Source organism: Vombatus ursinus, unplaced genomic scaffold (genome assembly GCF_900497805.2).
Source record: "Vombatus ursinus unplaced genomic scaffold, bare-nosed wombat genome assembly UNPS02010822.1, whole genome shotgun sequence".
In the NCBI taxonomy this organism is placed as follows: domain Eukaryota; kingdom Metazoa; phylum Chordata; class Mammalia; order Diprotodontia; family Vombatidae; genus Vombatus; species Vombatus ursinus.
The window spans coordinates 4,033,860-4,056,472 of record NW_020950600.1 but is presented as its reverse complement, the minus strand read 5'-3'; the positions used below and the strand labels follow the sequence as shown (position 1 = coordinate 4,056,472).

General features: G+C 51.8%; 2 protein-coding genes across 8 annotated transcripts in view; one reads left to right on the top strand and one right to left on the bottom strand.

The window, feature by feature from the left end:
• Window positions 1–18,452, top strand: part of ACAP3 (ArfGAP with coiled-coil, ankyrin repeat and PH domains 3) — a 67,460-nt gene extending 49,008 nt beyond the window's left edge. For 3 of the 7 annotated variants that reach the window (XM_027855430.1, XM_027855429.1, XM_027855434.1), the window contains 8 exons: window positions 1,012–1,241; window positions 2,089–2,196; window positions 7,441–7,533; window positions 8,156–8,370; window positions 11,615–11,724; window positions 11,829–11,939; window positions 12,935–12,996; window positions 16,512–18,452. In XM_027855430.1, the coding sequence (XP_027711231.1) occupies window positions 1,012–1,241; window positions 2,089–2,196; window positions 7,441–7,533; window positions 8,156–8,370; window positions 11,615–11,724; window positions 11,829–11,939; window positions 12,935–12,996; window positions 16,512–16,618 (1,036 nt within the window). In that variant the 3' untranslated portion in view covers window positions 16,619–18,452. Of the gene's footprint in view, window positions 1–1,011; window positions 1,242–2,088; window positions 2,197–2,513; window positions 2,793–7,440; window positions 7,534–8,155; window positions 8,371–11,614; window positions 11,725–11,828; window positions 11,940–12,934; window positions 14,243–16,511 lie in introns of those variants that run through there. The other 4 variants (XM_027855432.1, XM_027855431.1, XM_027855433.1 and 1 more) reach the window with 4 other exon arrangements.
• Window positions 17,791–21,226, bottom strand: LOC114038208 (phospholipase A2 homolog otoconin-22-like). The gene is made up of 5 exons (XM_027855400.1): window positions 21,187–21,226; window positions 20,445–20,546; window positions 20,161–20,305; window positions 18,241–18,347; window positions 17,791–17,936 (listed from the first exon to the last, which is right to left on the bottom strand). The coding sequence occupies exons 1-5, from the start codon at window positions 21,224–21,226 to the stop codon at window positions 17,791–17,793; spliced, it is 540 nt and encodes a 179-aa protein (XP_027711201.1).
• Between the last annotated feature and the right edge of the window lie 1,387 nt (window positions 21,227–22,613).

Here is a 22,613-nt window from a genome sequence, read left to right as displayed (position 1 = left end):
AAATGGAAGGGCACGGTCAGAGGTTACAGAGATATAGAGTTGGGGTCATAGCAAAGGGATGAATGATTGAACTCACACTGGGAAGATGGAGGGATGATATCATGGGTAAAGAGATAGAGGGATGGATTCATGGGTAGAAAAATGTAGGGACAAGGTCATAGGTAGAGGGAGGGTGTAGGGATGGAGGCCATGGGCAGGGGGATGGAAGAGTGGGCTCAGATGTTGAGAGCTTGGAGTGGCATCAAAGATAGAGGGAAGGGGACATGAGCAAAAGGATAGAAGGTCATGAAAGAGGAGATAGAGGAGTAGTGTCATGGGCAGAAGGATGGAGGAATGATCTTAGAGTTTAGGCAGATGTAGGGATGAGGTCATGGGTTGGGGGGATAAAGAGTGAGTTCAGAAGTTGAGAGGATGGAGGATGGGGTCATGGGTGGGAAAATGGAGGAGTCTAGGAAGATGTGGGGGTGAGGTCAGGAGGTGGGAGATGGAAGAGATGGGGGCTCAGAGGAAATGTGGTCAGGGATGGGAGGGATAGAGAAGTAAGGTCATGGGTTAAGGAGATGCAGGAGATGCAGGTCAGGGGAGGGGGACGGAAGATTGGATTTAGAGACCGATAAGGGATGGAACAAGAGGATCATGGTTTGTTGAGATGGGAAGGTGGGGTCAGAAATTAGAGGGATAGAGGAGTGTGGAGGGCCCAGGGTCAGCTTAGAATGAATACGAATTTATTAAGCACTTACCATTTACTATTTACTGTGTTAGACCCTGGGATAGAAAGAGAAAAATAGAGACTGTCTCCATCCTCGCAGAATTTACCCTATTCTCCTATGGGGAGATGACATGTAAACAAGTTAAAAGTCAGGGATTTATTGACGAAACCCAGGACTTGAGGGTCATGAGGCCATCAGAGCAGGGGGACTCCAGGGACCAGAGGTTGGGATCATGGTAGAGCTGTTTGTTACAGCCTTTGGGCGTGCATTCTCACCCTCACCTTCCCCTTCTCCTCCCCAGGCAAGACAAGGAAGCTTGGATCAAGGTCAAATATGTAGAGAGAAAGTTCCTGAAGAAGCTTCCAGGGGCTGGGGCTGAAGCCATTGAGACGGCTGGTGGGGGAGAGGCCAAGCCCCGGCGATGGAGCATGAAGAAATGTCGACGGCACCAGAGTTCTCCCCGCGTCCCCAGGATGCGACGCCAGCTTCGGCAAGAGCCTGCCACCATCTCCCCCGCAGTGCTGTCATCAGGTGGGGACCCTCAGACCCCAAATCTTTCCTGCCCTCCTCCCTTGGCTTTTGTGCTCATAAATTGTGCAAGTCGCCTGGCCCAAGTCTCCTCTGCATCTTTTGTCAAGTGAACCTCCCCATCTATTGTCTCCTTGGCATCTCCCCACACAACTTACTTCATCTCTTCCCTTTAAACCCAGAACTCCCCCCTCCCCAGACTGAGAATATAGGAAAGTTCAAGGTTGAGTCATATCCTCAAGGGAAGGGTCTCCTGGGAGAGGGAAGTGTTATCAGGGTTTTCTGACATTCCATGCCGGGTGAGATTGAGGCCAGCATTCTGTGGTGGAAAGAGCTGGATTGTCTGGAGTTAGGTGAGCCAGGTTCTAGCTAGTCGTGTGACCCTGGGGCCATCACCTTCCTCTCTGGGGATCCGTTTCAGCCCCTGTAAAGTGAGGGGTTGGGATGGAGGACATCTCTAAATCCCCTCCTAATCTGTTACCACAGCTTCTTCAGACATCCCTCAGAGGCCCCATCAGAGCCTAGATCTTAGGCTGGGAGAGGGGGGCAACTGTAAGACTGAGCTTGGGAGCATTACTTTAAGACTCTCTCTCCACCTCTTTAAAATTTTATGCAAGAAGAGTGTGGAGGAAGCCATAATGTTGGTGCCCATGTGACTCACTGATGGAACCGGAGGCTTTCTCACTGCCTCCGTCTCTCTTTCAGCCTCTGCCTTCAGCCGTGGCTTTGAGGGGGTGAGGTGGGGGAGACCTAGGGTATTGGCCTGATAGCTTCAGGTGCATGAGGCCTTGTGGGGGGTGGGGATGCTCTGCAGCACCCTCACACCCCTCCCCCTCCCTTGCCCCCTCAGCCAGCACTTTGGAACGGAAATTTCGACGTGACTCTCTCTTCTGTCCAGATGAGCTGGACTCACTCTTCTCCTACTTTGACACAGGAGCAGTTGGGGCAGGACCAAGAAGTAAGTGAGAGGGTGAGCGGTTGGGTGGGAGCAACACAGCTCATCCCCCTCCCTCCCCTTCCTTCTGTTTCCACCTTCTATGCTGTCTCTTGAGATTGGGGCCTCTGATGTAGCTACTTGAGGGATCCAGAGCTAGGACTGGGGTGACATGTCTGTGGTCAGGACAGGTCCTGATCCACTTCCCCTCCTTTAGATCCCTGGCACCCCGACTCCACCCTGGGGATTGGGGGATACTGTGGGCTCCTGCCCATCCCCCTCTGGCTTCCAGGAGCTCTGCCCCATTAATCCCCGTCCTGTTCCATCCACCTTCCTCATAGGTGCTGGCCACATGTCTGCGCAGGCCCCCCCAGCAGCTGGTCAGTGGGACAGTGGCCTGGGCCCCGGGGGCACCGAGGCGTGCCTCCCGGCCGGAGGTAAGGTAATCTCGGAGCAATGGCCTGCACGGAGAGGAGGGAGGGAGAGAGAGAGGGGGACAGTCACTTCCTCCACTCCAGTGTCTCCCATGCCCCATCCCACGTCCCTACCCCACCCTGCCTTCCCTGGCTAACAATCTCAGGCTAGAACTTTGCTTGTTCCAAGGAAGCACTTTGCTCAATGGGATTGTGGAACTGGGATGGGCTGTGATGACTCCAGAGATCTGTAGAGATATCACCCCAAGAGCACCTAAGCTAGAACTCCTGGTTCCAGTATTTCAAGGAGGCAACTTATGGGGTTGAGGGTGATGGCTAGGTCAATGTAGGGAAGATGGATTAGATTATTTAGTTTCCAGTTAATTTTTAATCTATCTTTCCATGGCCCTTTATTAAATGTAATTTTTTTGCATCATGATCTGAAAAGGATGCATTTCATATATCTGCCTTTCTGCATTTGATTGTGAGGTTTTTACACCCTAATACATAGTAAGTTTTTGTGTAGGTGCCATATATCCCTGAGAAAAAGGTATATTCCTTTCTATCCCCATTCAGTTTTCTCCAGAGGTTTATCATATCTAACTTTTCTGAAATTCTATTCACCTCCTTAACTTATGTCCTGCCTATTTTGTGGTTAGATTTATCTAGCTCTGAGGGGAAAGTTGAGGTCTCCTATGTAGGGACAATGGACCTTAGAGCCAGAACTGGATGTGAATCCTGGTACAATTGGAAGAGCACCAACTCTGGAGTTAGAATGCCCAAATTCAAATCCTTCCTCTTGTGTTTATTACCTGTCTGACTTCGGGCAGGTCACTCCCCCTCTCCCTGGGCTTGTTTTCAGATGGGTAGAATGGGCAGGTTGGATTTCATGGCCTCAGAAGCTTCTTCTGGTCCTAGATCTGGGATCCCATGTCCCCATGAGTTTGTCCATGGGGACAATGCTTGCCTTACGGTCGTTGCCGTAGTGATGCCCACCTGATGCAGGCCATGGGTCAGTCCTCAACGGGGCCAGCACCGCATCAGGTGGGCATCACTACCAGACCTTGCGCTCTGTGGCCAGAGCCTTGGGAACCCAGAGTCACGTCCGTGCCATGATGAGGCCCTCAATCAGTGGAGGTATAGGGGAAATCAACTGTTCTTCTCTTCATCTTCTGATATCATCGGTGCCAGGGAATTCACCATGTGTGAAAACACCCTTCACTAATGCAGATTGGCAGCTTGTCCACAACTTACAGTCTTCAAGAGTTGCCCAGGGCACTGAAAAGTTAAATGACCTGCCCAGGGTCTCACAGCCAGGCTGGCTCAGTGGCTGGGCTCAGATCCACGTCTCCATGACTCCAAGGCAGACTCTGTCCTCCAGGACCTGATGCTTCTTAGTGAAAGATTATTCCTTATTGTGTTGAGAAGGAGGACAGGAATAAAGGGTGTCTTTATTTGACATCCTAGTCACATGGCATTGGTGCACTTCTGATGGGAGGGGAAATCCAAGAAGGATGTCAGCACATTGGGTGTCCTCCATGCCCCCCTCCTTGGTGAACTTATGGGAAGAGCTGAACAAGTCATTCAGGGTGGAAGGTGCATCACTGGGGGGAATTCCTGAATGAATGAGATCACAAATCCATCTGAAAATGTAAGTCTAATAGGCAGAAGCAAGGGAAGATCAAAGGACAGTTTCTGTGATTCATCAATATCCTTCAAATGTCGAGAGAAATACAGGAAGGCCTCAGTAGATGGGGTAAACCAGCCTTTGGTGAAGAAATAATAATAATAATAATAACAACAACTAGCATTTACACAGCACTTTAAGATTTCCAAAGCACTTTACAATTATTATCTCAGATGATCCTCACAATAGCCCTAGGGGGGAGGTGTGCCTTTATATTATCCCCATTTTACAGTTGGGGAAACTGAGGCAGACTTTCCCAAGGTCACACAGCAAGTAAGTGCCTGAGGCCAGATTTGAACTCAGGCCTTCCTAAGTCTAGGCCCCTAGCCACTTGTCCACTTTGCTATCCCAAGAGTACTACAGGATGGGCAGGGATGGATGGATGGATAGATTGTGATCTGCACCTTTGGGGGAAATACTCAGATTGGTGAGAACACAGACCCACCAGAGTGCTGAGGTGACAAGACAAGGTGATAAGACAAGGCCAAACTTCTGGGCTGAAGGTTTTGTGACTGGGGGGACATATGAGCTATAGTTTCTCAGTCAAAACCAACAGCTTCTCAGGCTCGGAGCCTAATGACTGACTGGCATTCCCTCGTCATCTTTGGTCAGGAGCTAGTTTGAATCAGCCTCCTCTGTCCTCAGTGGTAGAGTAGCCAGCAGAGAGTTGTGGCCACCAGGCCTCCCTCCCTCCCATCTGCCCTGCTCCAGGCTGGGCCTGGATTGAGCCCTGGGAAGATGACCCCAACAGGAAGTATAGTGGTTTTCTCCCTGCTTTTTCTTCATTTGGGGGTACAAATCAGCGGTCCACTTGACAGCCAAGTGGCCTTGACTGCAGTGGCGACAGCTGATGCCAAGTTGAAGAGACACAGTCAGAAAAGGGAGGGCAGGGCTAGGAACAGTACAGTTTTGAGAGTTGAGGGAGGAGAGGCCAGGCTCTGGGGCCAAGTGGACCTTTGTCTCTTTTTCCCTTCGTGCTCTTTGACTTATTTCTTGACCCTAGAGCGAGTTTTTCCACATTCCCTATCTCTGAGACCAATCACTAAAGACATTCCACTAGGATAACAAAGGAATACTTTTTATCTACTCCTGGGTTACAAATTTGCTTCTAAGTCTCTGCCCTCTGATGATTCACCTAGATGGTGGCTAGCCTACTGTTCTGTCTCAGCTTGGAGCCCTGGGTTGGAATCAGGAGGCTTGGAAGGAATCTACCCTGGGGAGGCAAGGAGAATTGAAGAGACTGGGAGGGACTTGAGGGAGTGCATAGGACTTTCTAGATTCTCCTCATGTACCCCCTGGAGCAGGGCTGAGTCTAACTATAGCTACTGGTAGATTATGGTTTTTACTTTTTTTTTTTTTTTGGCGAGGCAACGGGGTGAAATGACTTGCCCAGGGTCACACAGCTAGTAAGTGTCAAGTGTCTGCGGCCGAATTTGAACTCGGGTCTTCCTGAATCCAGGGCCGGTGCTCTATCCTCTGCGTCATCTAGCTGCCCCCGCTGGTACATTATGGAAAGAGCAGGATTTGAAGTCGGGGGAGCCGGATTCAATCTCAGCTCTGCTCTTTACCGTTGTGACCTTGGACAATTCATGTCCCCTCAGTGGAACTGCTTCCTCATTTGTAAAATGATAGAGTGGGACTAGATGACCCCTGAGAGGCCAGCTCTAGATCTATCATCCTTTGATCCCAGGAAAGAGAGTACTGTGATCTGGGGGCTTGGAAGTAGGTTTTTTAGGGCTCTAGAGCCTTAGCTGGAAGGAGGAGTTCTGTTAGGGTAACCGGGGAGGGCATTACAAGCAAAAAGAACTGCTGAGCCTAGACCAGAGGTGGTGGTGTTTGGTGATAATGGGAGGTGAAGGAGAGAGGGGAGGAGGCCAGGAGCTAGCCAAGGTTCTAAACCAATGTGTGGTGGGTTGCTACTAATGGGAGCTACATTGCATCCTGCCCTAGGTCCCCACTTCGTACAGACCTTTTTCCCTAGAGCTGTTGGGAAGGCTGTCGGACTTGGGGAACAGGGACAGGGGAAGGCGAGAAAGCCTAAAGGGGCCATGGCACCCCAATGGGAATGGGGAGAACTCAGCCTGCTCTTTAAATAGTGCTTTATGTTTGGGATAAGGTAAATAGAGAGCAGAAGTGATTCTTATAATGTAAGACCCAAACCCAGATGGAGACTGAGCTTGTGGGCCTTTTCCTCCCACACAAGGCACCAGCCAACTAAACAACTTAGGACCAGTGGTGTGGATGGGAAGGGGAGTTCTTAGCAAACCTTGAGTTCAGAGCCCCACGTTTCAGGTGACCAAGAGAGGGTCCCTGAGGAGAGCTAGCCCTTCCCTCCCATCAGCCTTCCCTTCCCTTCCCAGACATCAGCAGGGCTCTCTGACCTCGGTCTGTCCTGGCCTTGATGGGGATCGTGGATGATAGAGAGGCACGTAGTGTAGAGTCAGGGCCCTTTTCTGCCATCCTCACCCCACCCCCAGCTCCCCATAGCAGGAGGTGTGTCTGTCTGTCTGTCTGACCCTCACTGTGGATCTCTGTGCCCCTGGAACAAGACTGGTCTTGCCTTAGTTGAATGAGTGTATGTCTCCTCATCTCCATGTACACCCCTTACATCTGCTCGTTTTACCCTCGCCTATCCAGTCTCCCATGCTCCTGTTTACCAAAGGCCTAACTCAGTAAACTTAACTATAAGTAAACAGAATTTCATTTTATTTTTGCTCCTTTCTACTCTGTGGATGGTGGGCAGGGGGGATGTTGGGGCTCATGGTTCTCTGAGGAACACAATTTCCCTTCCCCCCCAGGTTCTTTCCCCTCCTAGTTGGAGAAGGGATCCTGCTGCAACCCCCTTCAGTCTCCGGACCACTAGCCCTTTCTGTCTGGAGGAGAGGGTGGGTGAGATCAGGGCTCTTGGATTCAGGCTTTGGGGCCCTAAGTGGGCCATCTCTTTCCTTCTTTTTCCTTTTGCCTAAGCCTGGGCTGAGCTGAAAAAGCTTCCATGGACCCCTATTCTTCCAGTTTTGGGGACACCATCCCAGTCCCTGGTTTCATCCTGCTGGGCAGGCCCAGTAGGCAAAAGAGCAAACATCCCCTGCCTCCCAGCATGCCATTCATTCCAGGTCCTTGCCCCTTGGTATTCAGGGCCCCTGGGTCCATCTCCCATTGGCCCCACAGGTCTGAGCAGCGACAGCGGCCTCGGTGGCAGCACAGACGGGAGCTCGGACATCCTGGTCTTTGGCTCTGTGGTAGACAGTGTCATGGAAGAAGGTGTGTGTTGCTCAGGGCAGGTCCATGGGTTAGTTAGGGAGGGGGCTTCAAGCCTTCAACCAGGGATGAAGGGGAGGGAACCTAGAGGGCCCCAAGGTCACCTGCCTGTGGTTTCAGAGGCCCCATTGCCTAGGCAGTGGTCAGGTGCTCAGATACAGGTGCTTAAAGCTGGAACTAGGCATTGCACCCTGGTGCCTAGCATATAGGAGACAGGGAGGAGGAAGGAGAGTGGGTGGGAGGGAGACCAACTGGGATATGGAGAGATGAAGGCATTTCTGCCTATCACAAGATTTCCACATTGCTGAAGGGCTGGTCACTGAAGGGAAAGTGGGAGGAAGACCTGAAGTCTGGGGGTCTTGTCCTTTGGGAAGCACATACACCCTAGAAATGTACCTGTTAAATTTGAGTGACTTGGGACAAAGTCCAGATTGCCCTACCCTGGTTGTACTTCTCTATCTGTTTAGCAATGTTGTAGGCACTGGGGACCCCTTTGCCTGGTTGTGCTGCCCCTGTCATTTTTCCAGGCTGGGACTAGGGTCCCTTTCCCTTCCCTTGTGTGAAGGAGCTCTCTGGTCGTGAGGAAAAATGTTTCCCTCACCCCACTTTCTTCCCCTTCTTCCAGAAGGTGAAGAGTCTGAAGGCTCCAGTGCTGAGGGTGACCGTGAGACCTGGGACCCCGAGGACAGTCGAGAACTGCACCCAGGGCTGCTGGCCTACCGGGCGGCTCGAGCCAGAAATCTGCCCGTCCTGGCGGAGGCCCTGGCCCATGGCGCCGAGGTGAATTGGGTCAATGAGGAGGATGAGAGCAAGACACCGCTGATCCAGGCAGTGCTGGGGGTGAGTGGTGGGGACCCCCGGGTGGCTCCTACCTCCGAAATCACCCTCAGGACCTGTACCTGAGCTGGGAACTCACCACGGCAAGGATTTGTCGCCATACGTGATGGTGGAGTGAATAGAGCGCTGGGCTTGGGGTCAAGAGGACCTGGGTCCAAATCCAGCCTCTGACATACACCAGCAGTGTGACCGCAGACAAGTCACTTAACCTCAACATGCCTCAGTTTCCTCATCTGTAAAGTGGGGTTCATTAGAACACTTACCTCACAGGGTTATTTGGAGGATTGAATAGTATAATGTATAGTGATTCTCAAAGTTTCTGATCTCATTATCCTTTCATATTCTTAAAAATGATTGTAGAGCCTCCCAATGAACTTGTGCTGCTGTGAGTTCTACCTATTGCTATTTACTGTATAGAAATCAGAATGTCTTCATGTTATTATGAAAATAGTTTTGACCTCATGGACCCCCTGGAAAGGTTCCCCTGGACCACACTTTGAGAAATGCTGATGTATAGAAAGTATCTTGGAAACCTTAAAGTGCTATCTAATATTAGTGCCACCTAATATTACCGATCAATCAGCGCGCATTTATTAAACGCCTGCTGTTTGCCTGGCACTGGTGGTAGGGGGGCAAACATGAAACACTGCCTGCCCTCAGGGAGCAGGTGAGGCTTGTGTTCTGTTGGAGGGCAGATCTTTACAGCCCCACCCCTCCATCCCCCCTGCCTCTACTGCCCCCAGTTCAGAGCCTCCTTGCCTTTCACCCAGAGCGCTTTAACAGCCTCCTTATTGGCTTCCTCCATTTCTGTCTCTTCCTTCTTTGACCCCCCTTGTGTAAGGTGACCCTCTGCCCCCCATTGCTCTGATTATTTGTCCTTCCCCCTGCCCTGGTCCCACTCAGGAAGGCGCACCCTTCGCACCCCCTCCACCCCACTGTGCAGAGAGAGGATGACATAGAATTTGTCCACAGAGCGACCTCACCCCTCTCCTCTCTGGCCTCTCTAGACTTCTCAATGACCTCTCAGCCTCCCTTCTCCACCTGGGCTGGGGCTGCTCCCTCTAGTTTGTGCTTAGCCCAGCCCTACCCATCCTTCACGGCCCATCCTCGGGAGGCCTTCTCTGACTACCGCAGGGGGCACAGGGAGCTCTGGTTCTCCTGGGCTCTCAGAGACCTGACTGCCTGGGATGTGGAACCAAGCCCTGGACGCTCCACCCTACCACCCGGGTGCTCTCTGAGCTGCTCTGCCCATGGGCCATGGCTGTGAGTCCCATAGGTCTCCTCAACCTGACAGAGGTCTCCTTGAAGACAGCAACCAGATCTTCTTCTTCTGCCTCCCCCTTCCCCATCTCCACTCAGCCTGAGGCACAGGGCTAGGCTCTTAGCATCTTCATTTCAATTCCATGTACACTGAAAGCATTCCTGCCACGTACAAGGGGTTGCTGTGTGTTATATTAGGTTGGGCTAGATTGTGGAGAGCCTTGAATGCCAGGCTAAAGAGATCATTACCCTAAGGATCAAAGCTAAACTATATTATACATATGTAGCATATAGTTATATAGGAATACTACTGTGACTACTACTAATATCTAATATTTATATAGTGTCTACTATGTGTCAGGCACTGTGCTAAACACTTTACAATTATTTCGTTTGATCCTCATTGCAACGATTATTACCCTCATTTTACAGTTGAGGAAACTGAGGTATTAGGTTGGGCTAGATTGTGGAGAGCCTTGAATGCCAGGCTAAAGACATTATTGCCCTAAGGATCAAAGCTAAATTATATTATATATGTAAATATATGTATATACATATGTATACACATACAGAACATATAGTTCCATAGGAATAATAACAATAACAATAATAATAATGATAATAATAATTATTGTTATTATAGCTAACATTTATATAGCATTTACTATGTGTCAGGGCCAGGCACTGTACTAAATGCTTTACGATTATCTTGTTTGATCCTCACCGAAACTCTGGGAGGTAGATACTATTATTTTTTATTTTATTTTATTTATTTATTTGTTGCTTTTTGGTGAGGCAATCAGGGTTAAGTGAGTTGACCAGGGTCACATAGCTAGTAAGTGTCAAGTGTCTGAGGTCACATTCGAACTCAGGTCCTCCTGACTCCAAGGCTGGAGCTTTATCCACTGGGCCACCTAGCTGCCCCAGTAGATACTGTTATTATGCCCATTTTACAGATGAGGAAACGGAGGCAGATAGCGGTTAAGTGACTTGCCCAGGGCCACACAGTAAGTATCTGAGGCTAGATTTGAATCCAGATCTCCCTGACTTGGGGCAGCTAGGTGGTCCAGTGGATAGAGTACTAGGCCTGGAGTCAGGAAGACTCATCTCCCTGAGTTCAGATATGGCTTCAGACACTTACTAGCTGTGTGACCCTGAACAAGTCACTTCACCCTGTTTGCCTCAGTTTCCTCATCTGTAAAATGAGCTGGAGAAGGAAATGGCAAACCATCCCAGTATCTTTGCCAGGAAAGCCCCAAACGGGGTCACAAAGTCGGACAGGACTGAAACGACTGAAGGAGTTCCTGATTCTGCTGCAGCGCCCCCTAGCTGCCCCATCAGGACAAAGACTGGAAAGAGCACTCCTCAATCAATGCAGATTGCCATCTTTTCTGCAGTTTCTAGTCTTAGAGAGTTAGGGTTGGGGCACTGAGAGGTTAAGTCACTTGCTCAGGATCCCACTGTATGTCAGAGTTGAGATCTGAACTTGGGTCTTTCTGACTCCAAGGTTGGCTCTCTACCCATTATGATACACTGCCTTTTATAGTTTAATGCTGTTATCTGATGCCCACATACACTTAAAAACTTGCCAAATCTTTGCCCTCCAGGGGTCCCCTAGGTCTAGCCTAAAGAAGTCAGATATTGGAAAATGACGTTATCTACCCACTGGTGACTGGAGTGGGGCGGGAGAAGGGTAGGAAAGGGAATAAATATTTATTACACACCTGCTATGCCCCAGGCACTGTGCTGAGGGCTTTACAAATATCTCATCTGATCCTCACAACAACCCTGTGAGGTCGGTACAGACAGGTTAAGTGACTTGCCCAGGGTCACACAGATAGTAAGTGTCTGAGGTTGGATTTGAACTCAGGTCTTGCTGACTCCAAGCCTGGTGTTCTATCCACTGAGCCACAAAGCTGCCTGACAGTGATGGGGAACCAATAGGTGGGGCTCCTGGATCCTGCATGACTCTCTCCTTCTCTTCCAGGGTTCCTTGATCATCTGTGAATTCCTTCTCCAAAACGGGGCCGACGTGAACCAAAGAGACAGCCGGGGGCGGGCACCCCTCCATCACGCCACCTACCTGGGTCATACGGGGTGAGCACTGGTCACAGAAGGGCTGGATGACTCTGGGGGAGGGGCGGCACCGAGGGAAGGGAGCTGTGTGTCCCCACGCCCCCTCACCTTCCTCCCCCTTGTAGACAGGTCTGTCTGTTTCTAAAGCGTGGGGCTGACCAGCACGCATTGGATGAAGACCAGCAGGACCCGCTGGCCATAGCCGTCCAGGCTGCCAATGCTGATATTGTTACTCTGTGAGTAGGGGGGTCCTGGCAATGCTGGGGCCATCTTTGAATCAGAGCTAGGGGAGGGATCCAGAAGAGAAGGGAAAATGAAGCCCCAGTGTGTGTGTGTGTGTGTGTGTGTGTGTGAGAGACAGCTAGGTGGCTCAGTGGATAGAGCTCTGGGCCTAGAGTCAGGAAGATCTGAGTCCAAATCTGGCCTCAGACACTTATTAGCTGTGTGACCTTGGGCAAGTCACTTAATCCTGCTTACCTTAATTCACTGGAGAAAGAAAGGGCAAATTGCTCCAGTATCTTTGCCAAGAAAACCCCATATGGGGTCATGAAGAGTCAGACATGACTGAAACGACTGAACAATAATGTCTTTGTGTGTATGCATATGTAAATGTGTGTATGTGTGCATGCATGCATGTCTGTGTGTGAATATGCACGTATGTACATGTATGTGTGCATGCATATGTGTGTTTGTATGTGTATGTGTGTGTTTGTGTGTGCACGTATGTATATGTATTGTTTGTGTATATGTGTGTGTTTGTGTGTATATGTATATGTATTGTTTGTGTGTATGTGTGTGTTTGTGTGTATATGTGTGTGTTTGTGTGTATACGTATGTATATGTATTGTTTGTGTATATGTGTGTTTGTATATGTGTGTATATGTATTGTTTGTGTATATGTGTGTTTGTATATGTGTGTATATGTATTGTTTGTGTATATGTGTGTATTTGTGTGTATATGTGTGTATGTGTATTGTTTGTGTGTATGTGTGTGTTTGTGTGTATATGTGTGTATATGTATTGTTTGTGTATATGTATGTGTTTGTGTGTATATGTGTGTATATGTATTGTTGGTGTATATGTGTGTGTGTATGTATATGTATTTGTATGTGTGTGTTTGTGTGTATATGTGTGTGTTTGTGTGTAGAAGCGTATGTATATGTGGGATGCCTAATAGGTTGGTAAATAACACATTCTCTCTCTACCCCATCCCCTTCCCCCCATCCTCCAGGCTTCGGCTGGCTCGGATGAATGAGGAGATGAGGGCAGCTGAGGGACCCCTTGGACAACCAGGTCAATACCCGGGCAGCAGCCCCACTGAACTCCAGTACCGGAAATGCATCCAGGAGTTCATTAGCCTTACTATCGATGAGTGTTAGCACCCTGGTCCCCACCCACCCCCTTCTTTCCTTGTTTTGTCCCTGAGGGTATGTGGGGAGGGGGGCCCTAGAAGCCAAGCCCAGAGCCTGTGTCTGTCCCTGCCCCGTTTTCTGACAGATCAGCCAGGGTCTGGGGAGGCCTTGGGGTCCGGCAGATTGGGAGAATCACCTCCCCATCCACCTGCCATGGCAGGCAGAGTGGGGAGGAGGTCGCTCTCCAACTGGGAGGCATCTGGAGCCTGGCATGATTCCCCTTCCTGGGTCTAGCCTGATGGAGCTACCCAGACCCCATCTCCTCGGAGTCCCTGGTCCCCCACCCCCACCTCGCATGTTCCGTGACCAGGTCAGATCCCAGGCATCTGTCTTCTTCCTCAAGTCCCTGTTCCACTGCCCAGCCTTCCCTTTCAGCCCGGTCCTGTCCTCTCTCCATAGCCCCTCTCCGCCCCCCTGCTCCATATCATCAGGGCTGGAGAGAGCTTTCTCCACCCCAGGGCTACCATGTGGATCGCCCTGGCCCACACTCTCTGCTCATATCCCAGGACCTCCCCCTCTTTCAACATCCCCAGATATCCACAGCTACTCTTCCCAGTCTAAGACCCACTGAACTCTGTCCTAGCTGGGAGGAGGAGGGGGAGGAAGAGGGTCTCTCTAGAGGATCCAGACCCATGTACCTCAGTAAAGCATTCTTGGGCTCCAAGGCCAACAGATCCTTTTCTCTCCCCTCCACCACCGCTCCCCCCCCATTCCACCAAGGCTGATATTCAAGGACACTGGTCTGGCAGGAGCCTGACTCAGAACCTTGTGGCTTCAGGGCCCCTCCAAGCAGGGGCCACCCCCTCCTCAACCCTCCTGGAGCCTGGGCTCCCTCAGCAGTCCCACCCCCTAAGCCTCCCTTCATCAGTCCTGGGCTAGGCTCAGGATGCCACCCCTTTGGCCCCCGAATGCTGGCATTCTGGCTGGATGGCGTGGCTGGCCACGTCTGACCTGTCCCCCAGGATCCCCTTCTCTCTACTGGTGGGCAGTGGTGCTGTCCCTGACGCAGGGCCTGTCAGGGGAACAGAGACTGGACACTGCTGGCCCCCAGACCTTTGAAGGAGAAATACTGTATCGGTACCTTACTGAGAGTCATTGTATAAAGCAACTTTGTGCACTTTTTCTTACTTCCCACCATGTTTATGTTTCTGGTTTGGGCCCTGGATTTGCTCTGCTGGGTGCTCGGCAATGGGGTTCAGTGGCCGCTTGAGTGTGGGTGCTCAGAGGACCAGTTCAGTGCCCCTCCCCAACAACGCAAGGGGAAGCATCTGGGAGGTTGCTGCCCCAGGTGCTGCTGCCAGACTTTTTTTTTTTTTTTTTGAAACTGGCCTCCCCTCTCTGCTACCATAACCCCACCTCCACCCTGCTAGTGCCATCTTGGTTTTTGACTGGAGATCCAAGTGTCCATCTCCCTGCCATGACTCCTTATTCCTCAGATAGAGCCTATGGGGCATGGCCTAGATGATGGATGAATGGAATGGTCATTTTCCCTGGGGACCTGGCATGGGGAAGTGTGTGTGTGTGTGTTGGGGGGGGTCAGTTCTAAGATGGAAAGGGGCTGGAGGAACTTACAGGATTGCTTGTGCCAGGACGGGGCTGTCCAACCTTTTTATTACTAACCTATAGCTATGTAGACAGTCCTTTCTGAATGCTCCCTCCCAGATTTTCCTTTGCTGAGTTTTTGGGGTTTTTTTGAGTGGGGATAGGATGTGCCCTGACCCACCAACCTTTAACTCTGGATTTTCCTTTGTTTGTGACTGGAAGCTTCTACCTTCTCTTCCCTCTTCCCCCAGGGCTCTGGCTCCAGTCCTATCCCTTTCTTAGTCCTTCCCTTTAGTTAGGAGACCTGAGGGGTTGGGGAATAGTCCTTGGTCACTGGACTGCTTCTTCCTTCTCCTGTTCTGGGTTGGGGTATCAATGGAGCATGAAATGTGCCAATGGGCCTCACTTTCTCACACTGTCTGGGTCCGGGTTGGAGGGAGATGGATGAAAGGGAATGTGGGCTGGGGAAGGGATGGAATTTGAGAGGCCTGGGATTTGGGGAAGGTTAGAGACCGTAACACTGTTGAGGGCTTGGGGGGGGGCATGCTCACAGAACCCTCTGCCTGCCTAGAGATAGAAAGGGGCACAGGATACAGATACAAGTGAGTTAGGTTGGGGTAGGGAGTGGGGGCAGCTGGAAGGGCCCCCTTGGGCCAGGGAGTTCATAGTTAGGGAGCTTTAAGCTTCTGGTCACTCAGCTCCTCCCCCACTGCTGAGCTGGCCAGGCTGGGGAGGGGTTGGGGAGGGGGTTGTCTCTATGCAAACTGCCACCCAGGGAGAGGGAGGCTCTGTAGGCAGCACAGGGGCTGGGCCAGCCCCTGTCCCCCCTCTCACTGTAAATAAGTGCTAAACTGAATTAACTATTTCCTTCTGCTTGCTTTCTGTGCACCCTCCCTCCCTGAGGATGGAATGGGGCCTCTGGATGGCTCTGAGCTTTGTTTGAACCTTTGGAACCAGTTATCTGGAACTCTGCCTTTCTTTCCTCCTTCCATGGTCTCCTGAATCAAACCCTCTTAATAAAAATCTCACTCCACTCCCACCTGCTCCTGCTTGGGCTCACTTATTCACTGGGATCTCAGCCTTGGGGGCTCTGTTCACTGGGCACATCTTTGGATGGGATACCTTGCCTCCCACCTGTGCTGCTTGGTCACTGCTCTTGCTACTCTGCTCTGGCCAGGGAGGGGCAGTGGATAGCTCAGTGTGGCTCTTTGCCCCTTCCTCCCTCCCCTCCAAGGGTCCTGGGGCTTTGGGAGCAGCCCTGAAGCACCACCAGGTCCTGGACTCTACCTGATCTCAACTCTACCTGAGGTTGCTGCAGACAGAACTCAAACCTGTCCCAACAGCAAACTTACTAACTCACTTTTCTGCTGGGTTCTCTCTTCCTTCACTGCCATCCCGTCCCGGAGTTGCCCTCTCCTCTAATGACCGTATGGGCTCCCAGCAATGGGGGCCAGGTGGGTCAGGCTGTGAAGGTCCCAGAAGAGCCATAGGCTGACTGGGAGCCTCACTCTGCTGTGGGGATCTGAACCCAAGTCTCTCTGTGAGATGGGCAGAGTAGTTCTCATCTCAGGAGGGCCAGGGTAAAGCCAGTGAGGTGAGCACTTGGGGCCCAGGGGGATGGGGGTTGTATCTGGGTCACAGGCTTTGATTATGACTCCTGGGTGGGGGTGGGGAGGAGGACGAGGGTTCTCTAGAGTTGGCACTCACGATGTGGGGTAGGGAGAGAGGGTCTGGGCATCCTGGACTTTTACAGTTTTCCTCCACCCTGGATCCCTGAATAACATGGCGGGAGGTGAGTGGGGGCCAGGTCTGAATCTGTTCTCTTTTCTCCCCTCCCACACCATCTCCTTGCAGGTGATACCACCTATCTGGACATCTTCTGGGAATTCTCCCACATGGCGTCCCACCACCCAGAGAAACTCAACCGGCAGAGCCTCCATGTCAGCCCCTCAGCCCAATAGCCTCTCCCTTCTCTTCAGGGGCTGAGCTGGGCCTTCAGCCTGAGCTTGAACTGTCCCTGCCTGGTTTTAGAAATACAGGGGGCAGGAGTGCTCATCCTTTTAGGGGAGGAAAAGGGGAGATAGTCTGTCTATAACGTGCCTGTCTCCAGGATTTGTCTGCTAGCCTGGAGACAGAGGAAGAGGGGAGAGAATTTGGGGCTCAGCTGGACTGAGTCTGAGATGTTTGCCCCTCTGCTTGCTAATGGGTCCCATAGGGAGGGGAGTGGGACCCTAAGGGGGAGCAGATGGGCTTGATCTTGTTTTTCTTAGGGCTGGACAAGATCCCTCCACCCTAGTTAGTGAACATCAGAAGTGGGGCTTTCTCTCCTCTGGACCCATGTCTCTTCCGAGCCTCGCAGACTCTAAGGCCTAGGTTCCCCTAGTCTTCTGCCAGGGGGCTAAAACTCTCTCACCCATGTGTTAGGAGATTGCTGCCCTCATAGCCCCTGCTCAGGAGCATTTCAGCAGAGCTCAGTCTCATGTCCTATACCCATTGTTCAAGTATCTTTGTCCTAGTGAGTAGTTCAGGGGAACCAGGGACCTATCATGTTATCCAATCCCTTTTTGAGCCTGAGTGGCTGGTCCACTCCCATATAACCAGGATCAACACCCTGCTGCCCAACCACCCAATTTGTGCCCTTACCCTAATGGACAAGGCTTGGGGAGGAGAGGTCAGTGCCTCATCCCTAATAAAGCCAAGGACAGAGAAGCAGGACCTTGTGATCATGTGTCTGGGGCTCAACCCTGACCGGGAGGCTAGAAGACTAGCCACAGGCTAGGGCTCCTCCTGGGGGCTCCAGCACCAACCATTGTGTGGCCCTTCCCCCAACTCAGGATTCCCGCTCAGCCCGAAGGAGCCTGGGTTCTCCCACCCCATTAGCACCCCCCACCCCGTACCTGGTCCCTGGGCTGCAGTCCATCTTCCCATACCCATTCCCTCCCTGCCCTAAATTGCTGTGAACACAGGGAAAATGCCAACATGTTTTAATGCCCGCTCAAGGCGGAGAGATGGGAAATCCGCTGCAAAGGGGGCTCGGTGCGCCAGCACTCATGGGGGAGTTTTCTGCACTAGAGCTTTCTCTTGGCACGTCCTTAGCAGGGGGTATTGGGGATCAGGGAGGATAGCGCTGGGCTCAGCAAAAGGGACGGGGGCCATAGCAGGGGGCTTCTGGGAAGCTCTGGAGCCGAGGGTTGTACATGGGCAGGTATTTTCGGAAACATTTGGCCATCTTGTTGTCGCACTCACACGTCATTTTCTCGCAGCGGTCCCGAGTCTTCACTGTGGAGTTTGGAGTTGGGGGAGAGAGGGGGGATGAGATCGAGGGATCACCCAGGGCCCTTTCTTCTGCCCTTTGTTAATGGCTACATGGCTACCCCCAACATACATTCTCCATCCCTCACCCCCAGTCCTCTTTATGGAGAAGGTCACTGGACAGAAGGAAGGAGCCTGGTATAGCATAGACCTGAGAAAGTGGGCCACTGACAATCTCACTCTGAGCCGCCCTCCCCCCTCGGTTCCTAGATTGCATCTCTGCCTCTTCCTCTTCCTAACCCCCAACCTGGGGTTAAGCTCTAGAACTCACCACACTTCACCTTGGTTCCCAGGTTAAGGTATCTGTAGGTGTGAGTGCCAGGGGTGCAGCCAAACACCTCTGCTTTATTGTAACAGCAGTCATGACTGTGACAACACCTGCCGTGGGGGAAGAGAAAATGATCTTGGAGTCTTAGCGGATTGCACATTCAATATGAGTCCACAGTGGGATTATGGGAGCCAAAATAAACGAATGAAACCTTACACTGCATTGAGAACCAACGTGCCCGGGAGTGTTATGTTCAGTCCCGGGGTCCAAATCGTGGGAAACCCATTGAGAAACTAGAAGACCAGAAAGCTGAGGGGTCTTGATTCCATGACATATGAAAGGCACTTAAAAGAACTGGGGATGTTTAGCCTGGAGAAGACTCAAGGGATCTGATGGTAACTGTCTCCAAGTGTTGGGGAGGGGCAGTCAAATGGAAGAGGGATCAAACTAGATCTGCCCCCTGAAGGCAGAACCAGGAATGGTGGGTGGAGGGTACAAAAAGGCTAACTGAGGCTCAGTGTCTGTGAAAACCTCCTCCTCAGTGTTAGAGCTGCCCCACAGTGGAAGAGCCTCCTCAGGAGGTGGGGGATCCCCCTCTCTGGAGGTCTTCAGCAGATGCTGATTAACCACTTGTTAGAGACAGAATAGGGGATTTCTATTCCTCAGGGCTGGGCAAGCTGACTGCTGCACGCTCTTCCAATTCGGAGACTCTGGAGTTCTAGGAAGGAGTCCCTCATCCCTCAGGGTCTTGCTTCTCCCTCAAGGTCCCCAAAGCTAGATGACTCATTGACTCATTCTGCTCCTGGCCCCACGGGCAGGTAGGACACAGCATCCTGGCATTTCCCACTTCTGGCCCAGGTTTCACAAAGCACACACAAGAAGACAGCCTTGAAATCAACATTCGAAGACTAATTCAGTTGTTTGTGTTCAGGGAGACAGGCAGCCCAGGGCACGGCCAGGACGTGCCACAGCAGAAGGGAAGGACATGGAAAGAAGCAGCTCTCGGCTTCTGATAGTTTCTTATCTGTACCGTTCTTGCTCATTCAGTACTAAGCTCATGCTGGTGACAGTGCAGTCCTCACCTTCAAATTCCAGTACTCTGAAACAGCACCGATTACCTCCCCCTAGTTATAGCTCTGGAAGGAGTGATAGACCCGTATGGGTGTATTGGGGTGTCTGAGTGGCTTAGAACTCTATTCCCCAGTAGGTAACCCCAGGATGTTGGGAAAACTGGGCCAAATCTCCCACCCTTTCCTAGGCTCCAGCCCTCTCTCACTTTTTCCTTGTCTCTTGGCCATCCTAAACCCATCCCATTCCTTCCCATCCCACCTCTCCCACCCTATTTGGTCTCTTAGTTCTAGGGACTGGTTATCCTGACCCCTTCCCTCCCCTCCCCCCTCTTTCTGGCTTTCTGGCCCTCTGGAGGAGTCAGAGGTTCTAGCTGAGCAGGAATGGGAAAGGAATTAGTAGGGAGAGATAAGAGGGGGAATAAAAGATAAAAAGAAGATTTTTAAGATTTCTTGGGGGGGGCAGCTAGGTGGCACAGTGGATAGAGCACTGGCCCTGAAGTCAGGAGGAGCCGAGTTCAAATCCAGTCTCAGACCAGACACTTGACATTTACTAGCTGTGTGACCCTGGACAAGTCACTTAACCCCGATTGCCTCGCAAAAAAAAAAAAAAAAAAAAAAAGATTTCTTGGGAAGTCTAGACCTTTCATTTCTCTCTCAGCCTCTTCCTGTTTTACCAGCCCAGGGGGCTGTGACAGGAAGGGGTACTCTGCCCTGCTGCTGACCCTTGATCTTGCCAGCTGCAGCCCGGGTCCAGGCTCCTGCCTGCCGGCCAAGTCCCCAGTTTCCAGACCTTGGAGTCTTTCCCTGGTTTTTGGCAGCCCCAGATCCACCCCTGCCCCTGCTAACTCCTTACTTGTCAATCTTGTCCATGGGGGCACCTTGGGTGCCAGGGCCACAGTGACAGCCGTAGCTGCTAAAGTTGGCCAGCCTGTGTGTGAAAGTGTGCAGTCTGATCAGCTCATCCAGCTGGGCTTCCGTGCAGCTCCCCTGGGACAGTGCTAGGACAGGGAAGGGGGATGGGGACAGAGCCTGAGTAGGGGGGCCTCTGACTTATGGCCCTGAGAGGAAAACCCCTAGGCTGGGAGTTCAGGCCTCAACTCTCATCTCTGAGGGAAACAGAGACTTGGGTCTTCTCACGGCTGTGTGCCCCTTGGGCCAGTTCCCGCCACTCTTTGAGACTCAACCATCCCACTTGTACAATGGGGAAGACTTCCTGTCCCCCCACACCTGGCTTCTTCCCTAGGTGGGGAAAGTGGGAAGCATTTTCGACTCCAGGGAAGAGCTCAGGGGTCCCACTCAGGGGTTACCATCCACTCTCGGTTATCCAAACATGAGTCATCACGACACATATTACAACCTCCCTAGGCCACCCCTTCATCAGTGGGACTGTGGTCAAGGGAGATAAACTCATTTTTATTATTGGACTGTTCAAAGCGGGATCCAGAGAAGGAGCTGTAATTAAAGTGGGGAGGGCAGGGCCATTTCCCAGGGCACCAAAATTTAGAGGCTACCCACACCACCTGCTCCTTCCATCTCTCCAACCCTCCTCCAGAAGGCATCAGCAATGTGGAAACAACCACTTGGTGTCCTAGGGCACACTGCCTCCCTCTTGTGGCCACACCCTGGAGAGCAGCTGTCTCTCTATTCTCCAGGTTTAGGTACAAATATTCCTTGCACTGGTTCTGCCCAGAAAGGTAACCAGTTGACTAACTAATCCTCCAAATGGCTTTGGACCTTAGAACTGGTTCCTGGATCATTCCCCCTGAAATTAATCTCAGCTTCCATAGAACTGATTCCTGGGGGTGGGGGTGCTTTGTCTGATGGAGAACCCAAATTATCCCCAGCCTACCTCTTTGCATGGTAACTAGACGATACTTACCCAAGGCCAGGGCTAGCAGGCGAAGCAAAGTGGGAGCCATGGTTAGGTGGGGCCTCTCAGGCGCTCTGAGACTGGGTGCTCTGGGGGGGTGGTTGGGGAGAAGGTGTCCCTAGCTTGATAGAGAAGTCTTTGAGCTCTTGAGCCGAGGCTGGGGGGGCCCTACCTTTATGGACTGCCCCATGACCCTCCTCCTGCTCACCACTAATAACCAGTCCTGGGAAGGCCTGTGATTAGGGAGGAAAGGAGAACTCACTCCCTTTGGAATATGTGCTGCCTCGCTCCAGCCTAGAGAGTGGGTGGGGGGTGACAGGAAGTTCATGGCCTGGAGTGGGGAGGAGGGCCAACTGGCCTTGCCCCAGAGTCCTGGCTGCTTTGCCTCCCACTCTGCTCAGGAGAAGGCCAGCATAACAGGGGTCCCCCTCCTACCCAGACGCCACCCCTAGAAGAGAAAAATGTGGGTGAAGATGAGGATGAGAGGGGCTGGGGAAAAGACCAAGCTATTACGAGGCTCCTGGGTCCAGCCGGCTGGTGCCATTAACTGCAGGTTGTCACCACCCACTGCCCTTCCTGAGTGCCCTCCGTGGTGGGTGAGCTCATTCTCTGAGTTTGCTCTACACCCCCATCCCAGGAGGCAGAAGTTTGGGAGCCAGAGTGCCCAGTGATCCTTAGGGAGGAGGGGAAAGGACTGGGGGCGCCTCATACCCCTTGAGTTCCTACTCCGGTTCCAAGCTCAATTCCAATCCATAATCACGGTATGTCAGGATTGGAAAGGAACTCGGGGGTCTCAATGCCTAGGAATTCCCTGACAAAGCCTGCTGCTTCAGAGACCTCCAGGGGGGAGATCCCACCCCTCACCCAGGCAGTCTACCCCACTTTGACACGGCTTTCATCTTTAGAAAGTCTTTCCTGATGCCCCCCTGAAGGCTAGTGAGCCACCCAGCCAGACAGACACAGAAAAACCCACAGCCCTCCAGAGAAATGGACGCACAGAGAACCTTCCTCCCTGGAGAAATACACTTGCACTCATAGAGTCACAACCCACCAGATGAATACTTGCACACCATGTCCAACACAATTCCCTCCCTCCATCCTACAGGATTTCCACAGCTATTCCTGGTTCTGCCCTCTGGGGCCAAGCGCAACAAAGCTAATCCCTCTTCCATAATAAGATGCTGTTGTTCAGTTAATTCAATCGTGTCTGACTCCTTTTTGGGTTTCCTTGGCAGGGATACTGGAGGGGTTTGACATGTCCTTCTCCAGCTCATTTTACAGATGAGGAAACTGAAGCAAGTGTTAAGTGACTTGCCCAGGGTCACACAGCTAGTAAATGTCTGAGGCTGGATTTGAACTCAGAAGATGAGTCTTCCTGACTCAGGGCCTGGCGCTTTGTGTGCTATGGTGCCACCTAGCTGCATGTTTGAAGACAG

Excerpts from the sequence above, each read along its gene's own strand:
- LOC114038208 (XM_027855400.1), bottom strand. The coding sequence starts at position 21,226 with ATGGCTCCCACTTTGCTTCGCCTGCTAGCCCTGGCCTTGG. Across the intron at positions 20,547-21,186 it reads CCTGCTAGCCCTGGCCTTGG|GGAAGAAGCCAGGTGTGGGG; the intron begins GTAAGTATCGTC and ends TTCCCCACCTAG. Across the intron at positions 18,348-20,160 it reads CCCATGGACAAGATTGACAA|GTGTTGTCACAGTCATGACT; the intron begins GTAAGGAGTTAG and ends CCCCCACGGCAG.